The sequence below is a fragment of the Gekko japonicus genome, unplaced genomic scaffold, assembly GCF_001447785.1.
Source record: "Gekko japonicus isolate JY-2015 unplaced genomic scaffold, Gekko_japonicus_V1.1 scaffold62, whole genome shotgun sequence".
NCBI lineage: Eukaryota > Metazoa > Chordata > Lepidosauria > Squamata > Gekkonidae > Gekko > Gekko japonicus.
This window is the reverse complement of record NW_015166419.1, coordinates 754,240-775,422: the sequence shown is the minus strand read 5'-3', so window position 1 is coordinate 775,422 and position 21,183 is coordinate 754,240. Positions and strand designations below refer to the sequence as shown.

Below are 21,183 nucleotides of genomic sequence, written 5' to 3'. Positions count from 1 at the left end.
CGGGGGACGGGCGGGGGGGGGGGAGAGTTCAAAAGGGACCTCAAAGAACTCTCTGATTCACTCTTCCAAACACTTCCTTAGCTGGATTCACATACCACCTCCTTGCCAGTGGGTTTGTACCAATTCTCAAAGGGATACAAAACAATTACCAAGGAGAGGGGAGGGATTTTTTTTTAACTGGGGGCAGCTGCAAAATGCACCCACCCCCCCATTTGGGGTCAGTCAAATAGAAGTACCATTTTAAACCTTATTTTATACTATGATCCCCCCCCCTTTTAACTGTGTTTTTGTAGTGTGTCTGGAACACTATTTTTAATTTTTAAATTATCCTCTCCCATCAACTTTAACTATGTATGTTTCTAATTTTGTTTTAAAACCATAAAAGGGAGCAATGAATTTCCTAAGTTAATTAAATACTGCAAGAAAGAAATCCTCCTTTGGAAAGCTACAAACCTCCTGCCAATTAGCCCTAAAGCTCCCGTCGCTCACAGCTTGTGAGGCTGGTTCCCCGAATGGATGTTGACGCAGCTCCTTCTCCTGCCCGGATTCCTGCCCTTGCTAAAGCAGTTCCAGATTTCGCAGGCAGGAGCAGAAAAAGATCAATGCAAATGAATCTGCAACAGCCATCACACTTATCTCACGGATTTGCATTGCATATTTTTAGCACAGCCAGTTTCCTCGGTGTAAGAAATAAAGGGCTTCCCAGAGATGCTTCACAAGAAAGGGAAAAGAGAGAAGTGGACAGTTGTCAGAGATTCCAAGTTGTCAGAGCAAATTTATGCCAAAGCACTAAACAATGATCTGGAAACTGCAGCTGGTCAAAATGCAGCAGCCCGTTTGTTATCTAGGATTAGCTGGTGACGTAGGATTGCCAGCCATCAGGTGAGGCCTGGAGATCTCTTGGAATTACAGATGATCTACAGACCACAGAGATCAGATGCTCTGAAGAAAATGGCTGCTCTGGAGGGTGGACTCTTGCAGCATTATACCCTGCTGAGGTCCCTCCCATGTAGGGTTGCCAGCCCCCCCAGTGGAGTCAGGGATCCCCACCACCAGGCCCCGTCCCCTGTTGCTGATCAGCTGGCCAGCTGGGGGACTTACCGGGAAAAAGAGGAAGGTCTAGGCATCGTCACCACTGACACCGCAATGTCACTTCCAGCATGCACAGGAAGTGATGTCATCACGCTGGCGATGTCTGGCTGACACTCTCGTATTTGGGTACAAACTCTATGGCAGAAGCCATTTTACCAAAGGGTTTTTGCCCAAATATCAGAGTGTTGCTGCGTTGTTGCAGCATGATGATATCACTTCCATAGCCACATTGGCAATGACACTGCCTGGGCCTCCCTCCTGCTCCTGGTAAGTCACCCTTCCATCCCCTGGCAGTTGCCAAGAGGGAAGGACCTGACAACCCTGCTCCCATGACCAAAGCTTGCCCTCCCCAGGCTCTACCCCCGAAATCTCCAGGAATTCTCCAACTTAGAAGTGGCAACCCTACGGTGGGGCAATGTTACTCCTATTCTGAGGTCCCTTCACTGACTGTTGATTAGTGTAGAAGCCATTTTACCAAAGGGTTTTTGCCCAAGTACCAGAGTGTTGCTGCGATGATGCAGCATGATGATATCACTTCCACAGCCACATTGGCAATGACATTGCCTGGGCCTCCATCCTGCTCCTGGCAAGTCACCCTTCCATCTCCTGGCAGTTGCCAAGAGGGAGGAACCTGACAACCCTGCTCCCATGCCCAAAGCTTGCCCTCCCCAAGCTCGTCCCCCGAAATCTCCAGGAATTCTCCAACCTAGAAGTGGCAACCCTACGGTGGGGCCATGTTACTCCTATTCTGAGGTCCCTTCACTGACTGTCGATTAGTTCCTGGGTCCAACTCAAGGTGCTGGTGATTACCCTTTAAAGCCCTTCTTGATGTGGGGTTCCCATGCCTGAAGGACCACCTCTCCCTGCATGATTCTGTGTGGAAGTTTTGTTCTTCCCAGCAGGACCTATCAGTACTCCCCCTCCCTTCGACTAAAGCATCTTGGCCAACAGTCTGGACTTTCCATTGGCTGCCCCATCCCTTTGGAAGAGCCTCCCAGAAGTGGCCAGATGGGCTCTGACCCTCCTGACTTTGTAGTGAGGCTACAAATTTGGAGGTGTCTTGAGTTTGGGCAAAAGGGGAATATCTGCTGGCGGGCAAGTAGCTAGTATTTTTAGATTTCCTTTAATGCTGTTCTATCTGATTGATAAACCTGTCTTTACATTTCTGTTACTGGCCTTGGATCCCAAGATGCTCAGGAGAAAGGTGGGCTTATAAATATTTTAAATAAATACATAAAACTATCATGTGCGGTACTCCTGTGTGTATTTCTTACTCATTGTGAGACCTTGTACAAATAAAGGACTCACAACAACCAGTGTTAGGCCAGTGGAAACTTTGTGGATTATTACTCACACATCCATTTGCAATAATGTCAGGTTGTATATTTTCAGTAATGCAAATGAGCATTCTTGTACTGGCTTTTTTGCTGATTCCTTGCTCTGCATTTTGATGTACTCTGGCTCTTTAATTGTAAAAAGCTGCTGTAGAGGTTTCCAGCTGAACAACAGTATAAGGATCAACAGACAGGAAGAAGGTTAGATCAGGAACACATTCTAGCATGCTGCATGTGAGGATGCAATAAAGTTAATGCAAGCTCTTCAGGAAAACGAAAACTTCCCACCTGTATTGCAGAAGTGCCTCAGGTTAATTGTTTAGCCATAGTTTTGGTTTAGAATGCAAATTCTCACCAGCAGATGTCCTCAGCCACCCCAAGATGCACCATTTTGACTTGACTGAATTGGCGGAGGCGGAGGTTTATTTTGAAAACAAAAAAAACCCCACCACCAAGTCAATGGGAAGGGAAAGTTTCATGGGCGCTTTGATGAAACAAGATTCTCAGAATGGAGCAGTCTTCTCAATCTCTTTTGAAGGGGGATGTGTTTTGAAGGGCTTACCTCTTAAGCCAACTCCTACTTAGGGAGAAACAACACAAGAGATCTGCAACCAGGAACTCTGTAGGGTTTTTTTGTTTTAAAGCAGTCATAAGAGCCTGATTCTGTTTAGGACCACCACATAAGGGCAGAATAAATCCTTCCCCAGAGCACATTGTTTTTCCCAATGCAATTTGGGAAAACTTATTTTTCCCCAAAGCAAATAGCTCCTTTGGAGATATTTACCCTTCAGAGAAAAATTTACAGCTACTTAATATGGGGAAATGTTTTTTTTTTTAAATGTCCTCTTTTTAAAAAGAAGAAAAATATGGATTTCCAGCAACTCTTGGTTACTTTAGTAATAGTGCTACATGCTATTAAAAAGTCACATAGGAGTGTGCATTCAGTTCATCTGAGCCTGAAAAAGTCCCAAAAAACGCCCTACTGGTATTTTTCGGGTATTTTCTTAGCCGGATATCAGCTGGAGTATTTATCCAGTTATTTGATACAGCTGAGCTCGAAAAAATCCCAAAAATATTCGGGATTTTTCAGGCTTCCAGATAGCTAGAGTTAAAGAGTGTTTAAAGGGATTACAGTCCCTTTAAATGTTTTTGGGGTTCAGAGCTTGCAAAAGACATTTGAAGGGACTGCATTCCCTTTAAATGCCCTTTTCCCCTCACTGAAAACAATACAGGATGGGAGTACCTTCTTCTGGGGCCCACAGAATTAGACCTCCTGGTCCAATCTTTTCTTGGGGGGTTGAGAAGCACCAGCTATGCTGCAAATTTGGTGCCATTACCTCAAAAGACAGCCCCCACAGAGCCCCAGACACCCCTGGGTCAATTCTCCATTATACACTATAGGAACTATTGACTATAATGGTCTCCATACGGAATAATGGAGCTGGAAAAACTCAGCAATCTCGAATATTTACCAAATTCAAATACCATACCAGTACTGAGATTTGGGAATATTAGGGAATACTGATATTTTTCGGGTTCAATATACCCGAACCCAATATACCCGAACTGGGGGACGTTTTGCACACCCCTAAAGCCACCTCAAGACTGACAAGTATATCAGTGATGTCTTGCCTGAACTCTCAAACTCAGTCTAGACAAATGAGGTTTCATTGCACAGTAAACCTGCTCTTGAACTGTACCACCACAGGCTGTAGGTGAAGGATTGTATGTTCATTCACCATGGGTGGAGGGAAATCCCTACATACTATAGACCAGCAAGATAGGGAGAAAACTAGGTTTGAACATTCCCCTGGTGCAGTAGAGATACTCTTTGTACAGGGATGTTTGTTTTTATTCATTAACAAGGAGTTTAACACTATGTGATTCCCCCTCCCTCCAACTGCAGTCAGAAGTGGCACAGGCCAGCCAAATGGGTAGACCAGGCCTAACAGAATGAACAGTGATTCTGTGTTCTCCAAAGGCCACAGAAATCAACATATTTCCCATTTATTAAGAAGATTATCTGTTTAGAGAGATTTGTCTATTTGTCCCAAATTTGCTTTGCATCCTTAAAAACTACCCGTCACACACCTGTATATTGAGATGTTTTCAATTGGCTCATTCGTTATGCTGTCACTGAGGATTATCCCTCTGGGAGACACTTTCAAGGTGATCTTCTGGAGTTTCTTCCCGCTGGCTTTTGCCTTAGGACAGAGAAAAGGTGTTTAGCATCCAGGTGTTTAGGAAGACTGCCTGAGAAAGGCAGATAAGTCAGCTCAGAAAGTGACTGTCTGCTAGGCCCACGTTAGCTGAGTATATGACAGACTTTACTCCACCAGTTCGAGAGCACAATGGCTTCCCTAGAATTTTTTGCTTTGGCTTCGTTTGGGCATTTTTTTCATTGGAAGCCACCTTGTGGACCCAAACTGGGTAGAAAGGCTGAACTGAAGTGCATTAAAATGGTTTTTTTTAACTATACCAGAGGTTAACAGTGATGTCGCCTTATTCCTAAGGAGAAGGGGTATTTTGGAGAGCTCTCCTCAGCTGAAAGGTCATGTTTCTCAAACAATATGATGTTATTACAGAACAGTGCTCTTTAAAGGTAGTCACGACTTTGCCTGCAAGTGATATCCTCCATTTTAGAACCTACGGCCTCTGGCTTTGCAAAAGTAGGGTCGTTTTATACCATGGTCACCTACAGAGCTTGGAAAAGTCACAGTGTCGAATTTAACACAGGAGTGGGTAGCATGCAGTCTCTCGGATAATTCGTATGGCCCCAAATGTGTGAATTAAAATGTCAGCTTTGTCCCCCGGCCCCGGCCCCTGGCCCATGAAACAAATTGCTAGTCTTCATCATGATCACAGGCTAAGTTTGCATGACAGCGAAAAAGCTAAAGGGTTTGAAACCGGAGGCAAATAAAACATTCAGATTCATTACAAGGCAGAGTACTTATTTGATCCCGCAAAGTGAAACAAAAACAAACAAAAAGAAAACGCAGAAAATTTTATTGAATTAACATTTTTAAAGCCCCCGCCCCCGCCCACTGAGGTGATCGATGACAACTGGGGGTATACCTTTTTGCTGTTTGTGCCCCAGATCCCCTGCCAAGGGAGACTTGTTGAAATATAACCTCACAGATTTTTAGGAGACGCGAATGTCCTTCGATTCAAGCAAGTGTTTAGCAACTTGTTATATACCATGATCATTTCATGTTCCCTTATTTCCTATAATGGCAGACACGGCATGTATTTTATGCAGTGCATTCCATTTTATGAACTGATTTCTTAATGGGACTTTTATGTTACTGGAGTGACTTTTTTTAGTGCTCTTGTCGTGACTTACAGAGCATAGCTGGATCACAAAAGGAACAAAGTGGGCCATAAATACAATACTGGAAGCGAACTTTCAAATTACACAGGACTCTTCTTCGGGTTTAAGCGTTCAGAGTAAAAAGCCTAATAATAACTTCACTGCATGCCCACTGGATGTTAATCCAGTTGAGTGTTCTGTAAAGCAAAGGAAGGGTAAGGTTTAGAACAGAAAATATGTTAAATGGATTACCAAGACTTTGACCTCAGTGCTGTGATGAAGCTATACAAGCCTCTCCAGAAACAGGGTGGCCCCCCAAAATCCCAATGAAATATAAAAAATAATTTCAGCTGAGAAACTAGATTACAGTTTTAATTAGAGCTGCAACACAAACTTGCGATGGATGAATGCATTTGGCAAAGAGATGTTTTTCTTTGGGAGGACCACGGTGTCTCTAGAATCTTTCTCCAGAGCCTGCTATTGCTCTGCAGCAGTTCACCAGCATTCACCAGGCCAATTGGCTCTCTTATTAGCGCTCTCTTCTTTTTCAATTTTTTCAAGTCAGCCTTCTTTTTCCTGCACTATCACAGAAATCTGAAGCTCACACAGAATAAATCTCACTGGTCACATGGTAATTTCAGTGCTTCCAGGAAGAGGAAACAGATTTTTTTTTTGTTTAAAAATTGTACCAGTGCTGCAGCCAAATTATGATTGTGAAGAGATACGGCCCACTGCAGGGGATGTGTGACTGCCAATGCAAAATGGTTCAACTCAGTCCTATTGCAGGTATTGAGAGGTTAGTCAATGATTATTAAAGATGGCTAACCCTTCCAAAAGCAAATGACAGCCTTCGTTTATCAAACTGCATACTATCTTTAACACACACACACACACACACACACACACACAAACGCTAAAGATTTAGTAAGAAGCACATGTTTAAAATCAATAAAAAGGCAGACGATGTTTCTCCTACAAGGTCTTCAATTAGCTAAGCACATAGTCTTAATCCAAATGGGTACCTTTCAAGATATAACTACCATATTTATTCAAAAGGAAGACAACCCTGAATATAAGGCAACCCTTTCAAATTGTAATACACAAAAAAAAAATTATTATGGGGCATAAGTATCACTTGTATGTGAATATAAAATTACCCTTTCTTTTTTCATCATATATCTTTGAAAAAAAACCTAGTCTTGCATTTGAGTAAATACTGTATTTCACATTAAGGCTTCATTTCTCAGACAGCAAGCCCTAGAGGACTCAGTAGGACCAGCCTCCACAAACAATATTGGGCCAACCATGCTCTCTTAGAATGATCTACTACCAAACGGTGTTGTTGTGAGGATAAACTGGAGGAAAAGAGAACCACATATGCCTCCCTTAGCTGCTTAGAGAAACAGGGGATACAAATGTGATTGGTTTGGGCCGTGAGAACACTGCAACAGAAAGGACTTCCCATATGGCTTCTAGTCAGACAGAAAGATCTCCTGGGGTATCTCTTCTGCATACACTGCAAAAGCCAGCCACACTAGCTGACCTTGACGTGACACCTTTTTAGAAAGGCAATCTTCCCCCTTGATCTATTAACAAGCCCCCCTTTAAGACAGGACAAAGGGGAATGAAAAGAGGAAGTGAGACTCACTCATGTTTCCTATTCCACCCACAATTTTCAAAACTACCTGAGACTGGGTGGGAGACTGAATCATACACTCAGGTTTCACAGCACCACTCTGGATTTACATGGCAGGGTTACGGAGGCTGCACATGTTCTTCTACCTGTGGAAAGGGCTGCCGGGCCTCCCGTTTGCAGCCCTCTTTGCTCACCGCTGGAGAAAAATTTAGAAAAGAGCAACAGGGACATTGCTACGTCACTTTCAGGAAAAAACACAGAAGCAACATAGGGTAACTAGGCATTGCTGGAAACTCTACAGTAAAACCATAGAGTTTATGGGAATTCCTAGAGCGACCTCAGATTATACCCAGGTTTTCTCCAGAAGTATCATAGTGATATCAGCAATGTTGCATGCCCCTCCTGCTGGCAACCCTCCCACCTATCAAAATACAACAATGGGGGGGGGGGTTTCACCTGCAGACAACAAAGGACATGTCTTTTCCCATAGGAAGCCAGGAACTACCATTAAAGCGAGACCATGGGGCTCACCGTTGCAACAATTCTTTTGACAGCAGCAGCCGATAAGTCTTCTCCTTTGGGTTGCTCGACCAGCGTCATACCTAGGTACTTCAGGTTGAAGTGCATGCCCTCCAGCAGGGTTTCTCTGGTGTCTGTCCAGTTTTCTGGAAGCTCTATCAAATTAAGAATGTTTGTTAAGAATAATTTGGATAGCATGAAGTGGGGAAAAAATGAACAAAAACCTTCCTAGAAGATGCAATACTCCATACTTTTCAGCCAGTGCTATGATTGCACCAGATGTTTTGGTGTCTTGAGGCCGAAACTCCAAATGGTATTAACACAGTAGTTGCAAGCTGGGGGGGAAGCAAAAAATCCAATTTTACAATTTTAAGAAAAATCTAGCTGGAAAGACCACACTGGAACTCCCTATCTTATCCTGCCCTTCCTCCGAGGAACTCAAGATAGCACCAACCTCCATTATATCCTCACAACACCCCTTTTGAGCTGAGAATGTATGTCTGGCCCAAGACCACACAATGGCCTCAGTGGCAGAACGTGGATTTGAACTTGGGTCATGCCAGTTCTGACTCTTTAACTACTGTTTCTCAAAGTATCAAATAAAAACACCATTAACTACCATGAACCAGAAGAAAATGTATGGTATTGAAAATTCACGGGGGGAGGCAGGGGGTGATTATCCCATAATTTACTGATTGACAGTGCCCAAATTCAGGATGTGTCGGAATATAATTTAAAGGTGGTTTAGAATTATGCTTTGAGGATTCTCCCATACGTCCTGCATGTTTCATTCTCTTCATACAAAGACCGGGACATGTTTAATTCAATCTAGTCACATATGAAGATTTAGTTGGTTGGTCATGTCACAATACAGCCTTGGTGCATTGCCAGCATGACCTTAGTTCAACATCAACCACAGCTGATTTCAGATAACTGAAAACTAGCTACTCAGTAGGGGTCTAGGAACTGAAAACCCCAGGGAAATTTATCTATCCACTGTCCACCAGTGAGTGAAGGAGTGAAGCCTCCTTCTTGTTCATTTTTAATTGCCAGTTTTATATAGGTGTATAGTTTTAATAGTTGATTTTTAATCTCTTTTAATTGTTCACTGCCCTCACAGCGCATAGGTAAACAGGTGCTGCAATGCAGTTTATGATCTCTGCCTCAAAAAGAGACGTAAGGCGTTTTTATGACCATGAAGCAAACTGCTGCGTACACTAGAACTTCCTGCTGCCAGGTCAGACCTGCACACCTCTTACTTTGCCACCCTGAAAGAGTCATCTTAAAGCAGGGTTCCCCAACATGATGCCAGTGGGGACCATGGCACCTGCCAGTATTTCCCTTGGCACATGCCAAGGCTTTCAGGCCAGTATAAAGCAGGGCCTGTTATTGGCCACCCTGATTCAAATGAAAGGATTTTCCACTGAAGGATGAGGAGGACTGGTAAGCACCTGGGCTTTCATTAAATCTGTGTGGTTCCCTTCCCTCTTCAGGATTTCCTTCTTCCCAGGAGGTGTGAGGAGGGAAATATTCCATTTGGCTCCACCTCCTGAGACAGCCATTTTGTCTCCACCTCCCACGAAACCATTTTGGGGTGGTGCTCACCACTCCTTATCAAAATTCCAAAGGTGCCTCAAAAAGGTTGAGGACCCCTACCTTAAAGGTTCTATTTATGCAGGTAGATGCATATCACATTGTGGTGGGGTTGTCTCTACAACATGCTTCCACATCGGTCCTAACAAGGCCAGCATTATAGCCTCATCCCTCCATGTAATGAGCAGCAGAGCAGCATTCTTGAGGAGGTGGAAGAAAATGGCTGCACACCATCCCACAGCTCAGTCCTTATTGTTAAGGGCCAAGATATGTTTGTGGTGGGAGAGCACACGTTTCCCTTAGTGCAGAAAATGAGCATTGGGTTTTGCATCCATCTACAGCTCACACCTCCCCTTGATTTCCCCCATATATAAATTTGTTTCCACTTGTTGATTCCTTATCATTAAAGACTGGTATAATTTATCATGAACAACAACAACTAAAGTCACACACACACAAAAAAACACCCCTTTATTGGCATTGAAAGCACAAAACATCATGGAGATACAGCAAAATACTAAGATGCATCACTCACTTACAGAAGAAAGTGAACAATTGTGTCATCAGAGTGCCAGCTCTTACCCTCTAGAAATGGAGTAATAAAATGGGATCGAATGTCTCTATAAAGGGGGCAATGAAGTATGCTGTGTGTAGTGGATTCTATATCTTTTAGATAACAAGGACAAAGTCTGTCTACGTATGGTATCTGGCGGTACCTCCCTAAAAGCACCTACGATGGCAGAACATTAAAGCGTGCAAACATGTATGCTCTGCGATGATGTGGGGCTATTAAACTAAAGAGATATTTTACAGTAGAGCCCGTGTCAAAAGACCCCAGCCTACTTGGGGAGCTCTACTGGCTGCTCCACGTTCCGTAAGTTCTTGCCTTTCGATGTCGAGAAATCTTTGTTTAATGATAGCCTAGGCTTGTTTATCTGAAAGGGGTCTAAATAATCTGGGGATATTCCCATTGTAGAGAGTTTCTCTTCTACATATCTAAGTCACGGAGAGAGATGGGAACTAAAGTCACTGCTAACAATATGTTAAAGCTACTCCAAACGCTTGCAACAACAAGGACCACAAACAGAAGTACTAGATAAGCATTTCACACGTCCCCTCTCCCCACCCTCATGTAAAAGAATGAAGCTAATTATAGCTGTGTCTGCCTCTGCCCCTTATGTTGCCAAGCTTCCTTTCGCATGTAACATGACCTCAGCTTAGGACACTAGAGTCCAAAGCATACACAATGTGTTATTTGTCCTTAAAAAGCAGCTATGGACACCACCACCCCATTTGGATCAGGCCCACAGCACTCAGGATGGACAGGTTTAACTCTTCACAAGCTCTGACTTTTCCCTACTGGGCCTCAAAGCAGCCTAGGTGGTAGAGGTAGGGTTGCCACGTCCTCCTTTGCCACCAGCCAGGCATGCAGGGGTAGGGTTGCCAGATCCAGGTTGGGAAGCTCCTGGAGATTTGGGGATGGAGCCTGGAGAAGACAGGGACCTCGGTGGGGTACAATGCCATCGCGTCTACCCTCCAATGCATCCATTTTCTCCAGGGAAATTGACCTATCTAGTCTAGAGATGAGCTGTAATTGGGGATCCCAGGTCCCACTAGGAGGCTGGCATCCCTAGTAGGCCATTTGTGATCAGGGAAGAAATGCATGTTGGGGGAACAGGCTAACTCCTCCCCACCTCTGTGGCCCTGAATGCAATCTGCCTTCCTCACAGCCGCATAAACTTTATTTATAGTCCATCTCTGGTGGATAGCATGGTGTAAAAATAATGCAATCCAACAGCATGAGACGTTTAAGCAATGTAACAGGACCAGAATTACAAATTACAGTGCAAAAATGATCATATATATATATTTGCACTGTAATTTGTAATTCTGGTCCTATTACATTGCTTAAACGTCTCATGCTGTTGGATTGCATTATTTCTCCCCAATGGGGACCCAAAGCAGCTTACGTCTTTCTCCTCTGCTCTGTTTTATTCTCACAACAATCCTGTGAGGAAGGTTAGACTGAGAATGCGTGAGTCTCCATGATACTAGTCTGACACTCTTAACCAAACATTATATGTCTGTATTTCCAAACATGTCTGTATCTCCAGTTCTGTGTAGGCTAGCCCCAACAGACCACTCGTGTAAAGCCACCTTGGAATACATCTCAGGTCACTTTAATGCCCAGTCTAAGCCCAGCTAAAAGCCCAAGGTTGGGATGGGACCAGACTGACATTGTAGCAGATCTGGTACTTTCCATCTTCTTTGATACACCTATATTCACTCGTCCACCTCAGATTTCAGACACTCCCTTTGTCCCCGCCCACACATGTATTCCCCCCCCAAATAAGTATTTTTTATTTTTGAACTTTATATACAACAGTACAACATTTATAACACATGTTTACATCGTGCATTAATTGTCTTTTCTTAACCTTCAATGACCCTTTAGAAGTATAACAGATCTTTATAGTATTCATTATTAGGAATAACTTCTTCTTCTACGAAATAGTTCACTGCTGGGAACCAAATTGCTTGAAAAGAAGTTCTGGAGAGAGACTATTTTGCCATATACAAAGTGTTCCCAGATTTTATTTTCCCAACATTGTAGGGTGGGTTGGTTTTTGTTCTTCCAATACTGGGCTAGAGTGATTCGTGCAATTGCTAATAACGTTGCTATTAGTGTTTTTGTATCTTTCCTTTTGCAGGTATCCGGGATGACATCCAGCAAGACTGTTTCAGGTAGGAAAGGTAAGTTATATCCTGTGATTTTGTGGATTTGTTGTAAAATTTGTGTCCAGAACTGTTGAGATGAGGGGCAGGACCACCAACAGTGTATAAAATCTCCAGTCATCCCACATTTTTTCCAGCAGAGTTTATTATTCTTGGATCCCCACACATGTATCAGAGAGATGTAATGTACAGGCTAAGATTGGTTTCCTTCCGCTAGCATTTCACAACCTCAAGGTCTAAATGGCATCCAGGGCTGCCACTCACCCAGGATATTACTCTCTTGGTCAAATGCCAGATTTGGAGGACACATAAGCTGGAAAGTTTCCAGCTGAGCTATTGGGTGTTGCGTGTGCTCACCAACGAAGCTGAGAGGTGAGAAGGCTGAATTTGTAACATAGCACACTGAGAGAGTCACTGCCTGCCCAGCCCCCTCGGTCCCCTCTCATACAATGCAAGACCGTGACTCCTCTAGCTATGGCCTTAAACGCCCCACCACCCTCCTTACATTCTTGGATAAGGGTTCCGGCATGACACAGAAGGAAGAGCCATCTGAGAAGCTTTTTATACTTGCATAACTGTTGCAAAACCTCTTCAAAAATATCTGCTGAACAAGGAAACTCCTTTGGACACAGGAAGCCCCCTCCCAACAGGAAGTCTATACAATACAGCTCTAAATGTTTCCTCCTCCCAACTGTAGCAAAGCTATGACAGATCACAGTGAATGAAGCCCCATTCTAAAGAAGGAAGAAGAACACTGAAAGAGGCAGAGACAAAAGGAGATGCAGGTTCAGATTCTCCAGGCTGAGACCAACCTGAAGCAAAGAGGGAAGAATTTGGTGGGATTTTTGTTCTCTTCCAAAGGCCCAGAGACACTGTCCTCTGACTGTTTGAGTCGGTAATTGTATAAGACTTCTTGGGTCTCCAACCACTGCATCACCCCCCACAAGCAAGAAAGACCAGATCTGAAACCGAACAGAGAGCTACTTATTTTGAAAAGGAGGCCTGGACGCAAGGAAAGCAAATTAGAACTGGAATGTACTGGCCTGGCCTCATTTTCAACTGGATAGGTTTGGGGCAGCTCTTTCATTCCTGGGCTGGCTGTTATCAGCTGCTCAATTCCCAAAGCTGGTCAGCAGCAGCACTGAGCTGTTGGAAAGTCAAGATTTTTGGCCTAGCACTGGCGCCATTTTTGTCTCATAGACAGAAATGCGGCTCCAGATGGCCCTACGGGATCCGAGGCCCCCTGGCGGCTCGTTGGATGAGCTGGTGGAGGACTGGCATGTCCAGCTCTCCTCAGCCATTGAAGAGATCGCTCCCAGGCGCCCTCTCCGCACTCGTTCTAGGCGAGCATCCTGATATACACAAGAGCTGCATCAGCTGAAGCGACAACTGAGACGACTAGAGAGACGGTGGTGCCATGTTCGCGATAAGGCGTCAAGAACATCCTATAGGACTCTTATGAGATCCTATGAGATGGCAGTCAAGGCCGCAAAGAGAGATTTCTATGTGACCATGATTGCATCTGCTAGCTCACGCCCAGCCCAATTATTTAGTACGATTCGGTCTTTGACAGCTCTGCCACAGGGCAGGCAAAATGTTAGGGAATTGGACATTGGCTGTAAGGCTTTCACGAGCTATTTTGCAGATAAAGTCCTGGCACTCCGCTGTGACCTCCCCGCCACAATTGATACAGTGAGCGAACTTGAGGCCCCTTGCATGTCTTTGATGCTGGGTTTAGAGTGTTTTAGCCTACTCAGTCTGGAGGAAGTTGACAGATTGCTCATATCTGTGCGGCCAACCACATGCGACCTTGATCCGTGCCCCTCCTGGCTCATTAAAGCGGGCCGCGAGGGGTTCCGAGGTACCCTGCGGGAGATTGTCAACATGTCCGTCTCGGAGGGACGGTTCCCCGGGGTACTCAAGGAAGCGATGGTCTGCCCTCTCTTGAAAAAACCATCTCTGGACCCGGTCTAATTGGCCAACTATCGGCTGGTGTCCAATTTGCCCTATTTGGGCAAACTTATTGAGAGGGCGGTGGTGTTAGGGCTTTCTGGCTGATGCTTCTGTCCTCGATCCCTTCCAGTCCGGCTTCCACCTGGGTCATGGGACAGAAACGGTGCTGGTCGCTCTGACTGACGACCTCCGTAGGCATCTGGATCGAGGTGGTGTGGTGGCACTGTTGTGGTTAGATCTGTCGGCTGCGTTTGACATGGTCGACCACCAGCTGCTGGCCCACCACCTCGCCGACGTGGGGATTCAGGAGCTTGCCCTTCAATGGTTTGCCTCTTTTCTCCAAGGTCGGGGACAAAGGGTGGTGGATAGGGGATCAGCAGTCCCAGAGGCAGCCTCTTGAGTGTGGGGTGCCTCAGGGGGCGGTGCTGTCCCCGATGTTGTTTAACATCTATATGCGCCCCCTTGCCCAGATTGCCCGGAGTTGTGGGCTTGGGTGCCATCAATATGCAGATGACACCCAGCTCTATCTGATGTTGGGAGGCCAGTCAAACTCCGCCCCGGATGACCTCCATTGGGCGTTATAGACTGTGGCTGGTTGGCTCAGGCTGAGCCGGTTGCAACTAAACCCGGCAAAGACGGAAGTCCTGGGTCTGAGTTGGATCAGTTCGGAGCGGGGGCTCCCTCTCCTGACCTTCGATGGGACGCCTTTGGTGCCAGCGTTGGAGGTTAGGAGTTTGGGTGTGCTCCTGGACTCCTCTCTAACAATGGAGGCCCAGGTGGCAGCCACTGCCAAGTTGGCCTTTTACCATCTTCAGCTGCCTTGGCAGTTGGTCCCTTTCCTAGACCGTGATGACCTGGCCACAGTGATCCATGCGACGGTCACCTCAAGGCTAGACTACTGTAACACTCTCTACATGGGGCTGCCTTTGTTGCAAATTCGGAAGCTGCAGCTAGTGCAGAATGCTGCAGCCAGGCTGCTGATGGGCCTCTCTAGATGGGATCACATCCGGCCTGTGCTGAAAGCACTGCACTGGCTGCCAATGGCATACCGGATCTGCTTCAAAGTATTGGTTCTTACCTTTAAAGCCCTATATGGCCAGGGTCCGGCTTACCTAAGGGACCGCCTTTCCCCACATGTTCCCCCAAGGGCATTACGGTCGGGGAGTAAAAATCTCCTGGTAATTCCAGGCCCCAGGAATATCAAATTTGCTGTTACCAGGGCCAGGGCATTTTCGGTGGTGCCTCCTACCTGGTGGAATGAGCTCCCAGGGGAGATCCGGACCCTGCGGGACCTTGTGCAGTTCCGCAGGGCCTGTAAGATGGAGCTCTTCCGCCAGGCTTTTGAGTAGGAGCTGCCGCCACCACTATTCCATCACCATTATCTTCCATCACCGCACCTCTACCACCACTCATGTGGGCATCATCGGGGTGCCAGACGTTCCTGGATGAAGATGGGATGACAGTGCTGCTGGGATGTATGTTGTTGGCCTGGTATTAATAACTCCAGAACCCCATCTTGTAATTAAAGACTTATGTGACCTTTAGAGCACCAACACTTTAGAGTATTATATTGTATTGTATTGTTTTATTCTGTTTTTACTGTTTTAACTTTGGCATTCATGCCTCGTTGTTAGCCACCCTGAGTCTTTGGGGAGGGCGGGATATAAATCCAAAAATAAATAAATAAATAAATAAAAAGATGCTCAGAGCTAGGAGCCCAAGGGCAGATCTAGGACAACACTAGTCAAATTTATAACCAGGAATCACCGTATCCCACTGAACACTAGTCTACAAGGAAATGGATTAGACTTATCCACTGAGACTGTGGCTAACGATATGGACTGCCTGGCAAGGTCTCAAGGCAGCAAGAAGAAGGTTGTGGGCTTAACATGCATGGGAAACTATAGGTGTTTATACACAAATGCTAGAAGTGTCCGAGATAAAATCGGGGAATTGGAATGCTTGGTGTGTGGGGGGGGGGGAATAGACATTGTGTGTATTTCAGAAACTTGGTGGGATGAGGTAAATCAGTGGGATACGATGATTCATGGTTATAAATGATATTGGAAGGATGGGGGGGGGACGGTTGGAGGTGGGGTGGCTCTGTATGTCAGAGAGGGTATACAGTCCAATAAGATTGAGAGGGTGTGAATTGGATTTGCTTCTGGAAATGCTATGGGTTGAAATAGTGGGCCCAAAAGGAAGCTTAACACTGGGAGTTTGTTATCGCCCACCAGATCAAAAGATAGAGGAGGATTATAAAATGATGAATGAATTAAAGATAGCGGCTAGATGAAATAACTGTGTTGTAATAGGTGATTTTAACTACCCACACATTGATTGGGTCAATATGTGTTCAAGTCGGGAAAAAGAGATTGAGTTTCTAGACACTCTCAATGACTGTGCTATGGAACAGATGGTCACAGAACCTACCAGGGGAGAGGCGATCCTGGATTTGGTCCTAAGTAACTGTCAGGCTCTCACAGCATCAACGAAGTACACACTTGTAGAAAGGTTTTACTTTATTTGAAGCAATAGATGCATGTACAGGATCACTGTTAGGAATGAGGGGAACCAAAGGACAGGATGGGTTATAGTGCATTCAAACAACTGAGGCCCAATTATGGGAGTTCCCACGCGTGCCAACAGGCCTGAGAGCTAACGGTACTAGGCGGTATAAACATATCTTCTTCCCACGGGACCTCCGTGAGATCACCCAAGCAACTATCTAGCAGCGCACCACCTGTGGCCTTGAGAGATATATTCGTTACAGCAGCTAAGCAATTAAGCGCATCAACAGGCATACGTATGAAAACGAAAGCAATCAAGCGCATCGATACATATACATATAAAGCGAAAGAAGAAGAACTGGCAGCTTGCTGATAGTAACACCCAAAACCTGGTGAGAGATGTAAAAGTGATTGTACCGCTTGGGAACAGTGACCATAATGTTATTGAGTTTAACGTTTGTACAAATAGGGAGTTGCCCAAAAAGACTGACACAACCACTTTTAAATTTAAAAGGGGTAACTTCTCTGATATGAGGGGACATGTGAGGAGGAAACTGAAAGGAAAAGTAGAAAGGGTTAAAACCATTGGGGAAGCTTGGAGACTAATTAAAACTAGAATCGTAAAAGGTCAGAAAAAATATATACGGCAGGTTAGGAAAGGCACAAATAGCCTGCATGGTTAACAAACAAAGTAATGGAAGCTATAAAAGGTAAGAAGGATTCCTTTAAGCGGTGGAAAGCTAGTCTCAGTGAGGTTGATAAAATGAAACACAGGCTGTGGCAAATAAAATGCAAGTCTGTGATCAGGCAGGCAAAAAGGGAATATGAGGAGCATATCGCAAAAAAACATAAAGCCCAACAATTCTACATATACAAAATATGGAATAAAGACTAGAAATCAATTGTTCCAAAGTTTAACCACTGGGCAAGGAAAAGAAATACAGAAATACAAATGAAGCCTCCAGTGAAATCACGTGTCCAGTGGTACTTCTCTCTGGTCAACTGTATATTCATCTAAGGTTGTACAGCCAAATGTTCCAAATAAAATGTTCCTTAGGTTAAAAGGAACATTTTTGCACATCAGCCAATATGTTCTGTATGTATTAGACCTCTGAGAAAGGCCTGTAAAGGCCGAAACGCGTTAGGTCTATCTTATTAGGTCTATCTTATTAGCCCTTGTACGTTTTTATAGTTTTATATGAGGTATGAATAGGCCCTTGTTTGTTATTTTAATTTATGTTGAATAAACACACACATATATTTTTGTATATTTTATGATTAGATTTTTAGAGTTGGCCCTTTTCTATTCCTGACTAACCTTTTTAGGTTCTGAATTCTAGGTTTAGGTTCAGTTTTTTTCCCTTTTTTCTTCTTTGTCCTTGTTGTGATGACAACCAGTGTTACTCCATATTTATTTATATGCGACAGTGCTTTTGAATAAATGACAAGCAACTCTGAACAGTTTAGGATTAGGTTTTGTGGTAGCAATAATTAGAATGTACGATCAATGAAACAGAAATCCCTGAAGTCTGAAAAATTAATCTGGCTCCTACATTTCTCGGGTGTCTCCTAAAACTGAAGAAAATTTGTCAAGGCCTGCTCTAGCCTACTCAAGTGCTTATGAAAAAGTTGCAATTCCACTGCAGAAGGTGGAAACGCAAGTGATGCGAGGCAGAGTTTGTATTCTGGAGCTGTCAAACCCAAGCAGCTGGAATATGGAAAGAGATGATAAGTATGTTTGCATGATAGATATTTTAGAAAACAGAATACAACCATACACATTTGCACCGTAACATTTTCAAATCTGCTGCTTCACTGAGATGAGCAAAGCAGTTCAAAGGACACACCACTGGCTGGGTCAAATTGGTTAGTCCACCGCATGTTAACAACTTGGTATTACAACCACTGACAACAACAAAAATTTTGCTTATTTGCAGAACTACCTTGCTGTGGTTTCCAGAGAAAATGCTAAATCCACAAAATATTGATTCACTGAGTAACCCTACACAGAGAGAGACTTTTTAACTCATGGTGGCTCAGTGGTAGAGCATCAGCTTTGCATGCAGAAGGCCCCAAGTTCAATCTCTGGCATATCCAATGAAAAGAATCCAATCACAGGGGATGTGAAAGAGTCACCTGAGACTCTGGAGGGCTGCTATCTGTCAGCTCCGTGGCAGCCATAGCTGCTGTAGGGGGGAGGTGATATATGGGTCCATTGCTGTACTGGAATCTTAACTTTCATTTTTCCAGGCTCATCTTATCTATTCGCCTAAGCTGGTGACCTTGGTACCTTGTTGCTGCTTTCTCTGAGAATGTAGACCCATTAGGTTAGGCGGGCTTTTGCTAGTTCCCTGACTGACCCAGGTCCATCACGGGGACCCCTTTGAATTATGTATAACTCCCCATTTCACACACCCCGGGGGTGTTCATGAACTTAATCAATGATGTGTTGCACAAACTAAGCATTAGTTTATCTAGATGATATCGTTTTAAGGGGCATTAGTTTATCTAGATGATATCGTTTTGTATTTGCAAGACAAAGAGTCCCACGTGAAACTGGTGCGGGAAGTCCTGCAGACTATATATGAGCTTAAACTGTTCACTAAACTGTCCAGGTGCGAATTCCACCGGACTGAGGTTCATTTCTTGGGCTACCGCATATCTCCCATGGGTTTAGAGATGGATCCGCACGGTGGCAGATGTGTTGGGGTGGGAGGCCCCCCAGACCCGACACCAACTCCAATCCTTCTTAGGATTTGTGAATTTTTTATCGGGCCTTCATCTCCAATTTCGCCCAAGTAAGCTTGCCCCTTACAGACTTGCTAAAGACCAAAGGAAAGGGGAAGGACAGCACTAAGCCTAGTGCCCACTTGGAGTGGTCTGCCGAATGCCAGGAGGCATTTGATAAACTCAAAGGGCTGTTCACCTCTGAACCTATCTTATGTCATCCGGACGAGAATAAAAAGTTCATTGTTCAAGTGGACGTCTCGGATGTTGCTTGGGGGGGGGGTGATACTGCAGGAGGGGCCAGATGGGCAGCTACACCCTTTAGCGTATGTATCAAAAAAAGTTCAATGCGACTGAGCGGAACTGGGCAGTGTGGGACAAGGAAGCCGCGGCCATTAAGCTGGCTCTGACCACTTGGCAGCATTGGTTGGAAGGGGCACAGGTCCCATTTGAGGTTTGAACTGATCATAAAAACTTAGAAGGCTTACGCACCCCCTGAAACCTCAATGCAAAGCAACTCCGGTGGGCAGAGTTTTTCTCTAAGTTCCACTTCACTCTTCATCACTTCCCTGGGAAAGCCAACTCCCTGGCAGACGCCTTGTCACACCTCCCCCAACATGCCAGTCAGAGGAAGGAGGTAGTAGACTCCATGTTCACGCCCTCCCAATTGGGAGGGGCAGTTCTGATGCGCAGCCAGGCGAAGGTGGAGGCTCGGGGGGGGGGAAGAGCCATGGATTACCAAATTCAAAATGGCGTTCTCTGAGGCGGATAAGGAGGAAATATCCAAAGATGCTTCAATCCAAATGGGGACTAATGGCTGTTGGTATAAGGGGGGCAGACTGTTTGTGCCAAAGGCTCTCTGCGGGGAAGTCCTGTATTTTGGACATGAGTCCAAGCTGGCCGGTCATTTTGGATATTTGAAAACCCTTCATCTACTAAAGCACAAATTCTGGTGGCCTCACATGGGGGCTGACATCTTGCAATACGTGGGGTCATGCCAAACATGCCTGATGAGTAAAAAGCACCCAGGCAAGCCACCTGGGATGCTCTGGCCACTAGAGACCCCTAATTGGCCCTGGGAGATGGTGTCTATGGACTTTATCACACACTTGCCTCCTAGCGAGGGCAAGATGGTAATCTGAGTGGTAGCGGATTTAGACACACTTCACCCCCGTCAAGCAGCTACCCACCACTAAAGCCCTTGCTAAAATGTTTATGCATCACATTGTGAAACTGCATTTGGTGCCAACCAAAATAATATCCAACAGAGGAACCCAGTTCGTTGCCACCTTTTGGAGAGAACTCATGCAGGTATTGGGCATTTAACAGGGCCTCAGCAGCACCTACCACCCAGAGATGGATGGCCAAACTGAACGGGTCAATCAGGTGGTGGATCAATTTCTTAGGTGCTTTACTATCAACAGGATGACTGGGTTGACTTGTTACCCTATGCGGAATATAGTTACAATACCTCTCTTCATAGTTCCACAGGTCTGTCCCCCTTCAAGGCTTTGTATGGTTATGAAGGGGGCCCTCTCCCTACGGTAGAGACTCCTGACCCCCCTCCGGGGAATCTCCAAGCTTGGTGGAAAGGTTTGAAAGGTCACTGGGCTGAAATCGAAAAAACACTGAACAAAGCTAAGGCGGACTATACGGCCCAGGCTCACAAGGGCAGGGCCCCGGAATGGAATATACAGCCTGGGGATATGGTGTACCTATCTACCAAAAACTTAAAGGGTCTCCAGCCTTGCAGGAAGTTAGGCTGGAAATACA

The 21,183-nt window shown here is 45.1% G+C and overlaps 1 protein-coding gene across 3 annotated transcripts in view; it reads right to left on the bottom strand.

Annotated features, from left to right (window-relative positions):
- LDLRAP1 (low density lipoprotein receptor adaptor protein 1) overlaps positions 1 to 21,183 on the bottom strand; it is a 102,802-nt gene that overhangs the window by 53,442 nt on the left and 28,177 nt on the right. For 2 of the 3 annotated variants that reach the window (XM_015411636.1, XM_015411637.1), the window contains exons 2-3: positions 7,904 to 8,046; positions 4,518 to 4,630 (exon numbers count right to left, since the gene is read on the bottom strand). In XM_015411636.1, coding sequence (XP_015267122.1) covers positions 4,518 to 4,630; positions 7,904 to 8,046 — 256 coding nt within the window. Of the gene's footprint in view, positions 1 to 4,517; positions 4,631 to 7,903; positions 8,047 to 8,142; positions 8,162 to 21,183 lie in introns of those variants that run through there. The other variant, XM_015411638.1, reaches the window with a different exon arrangement.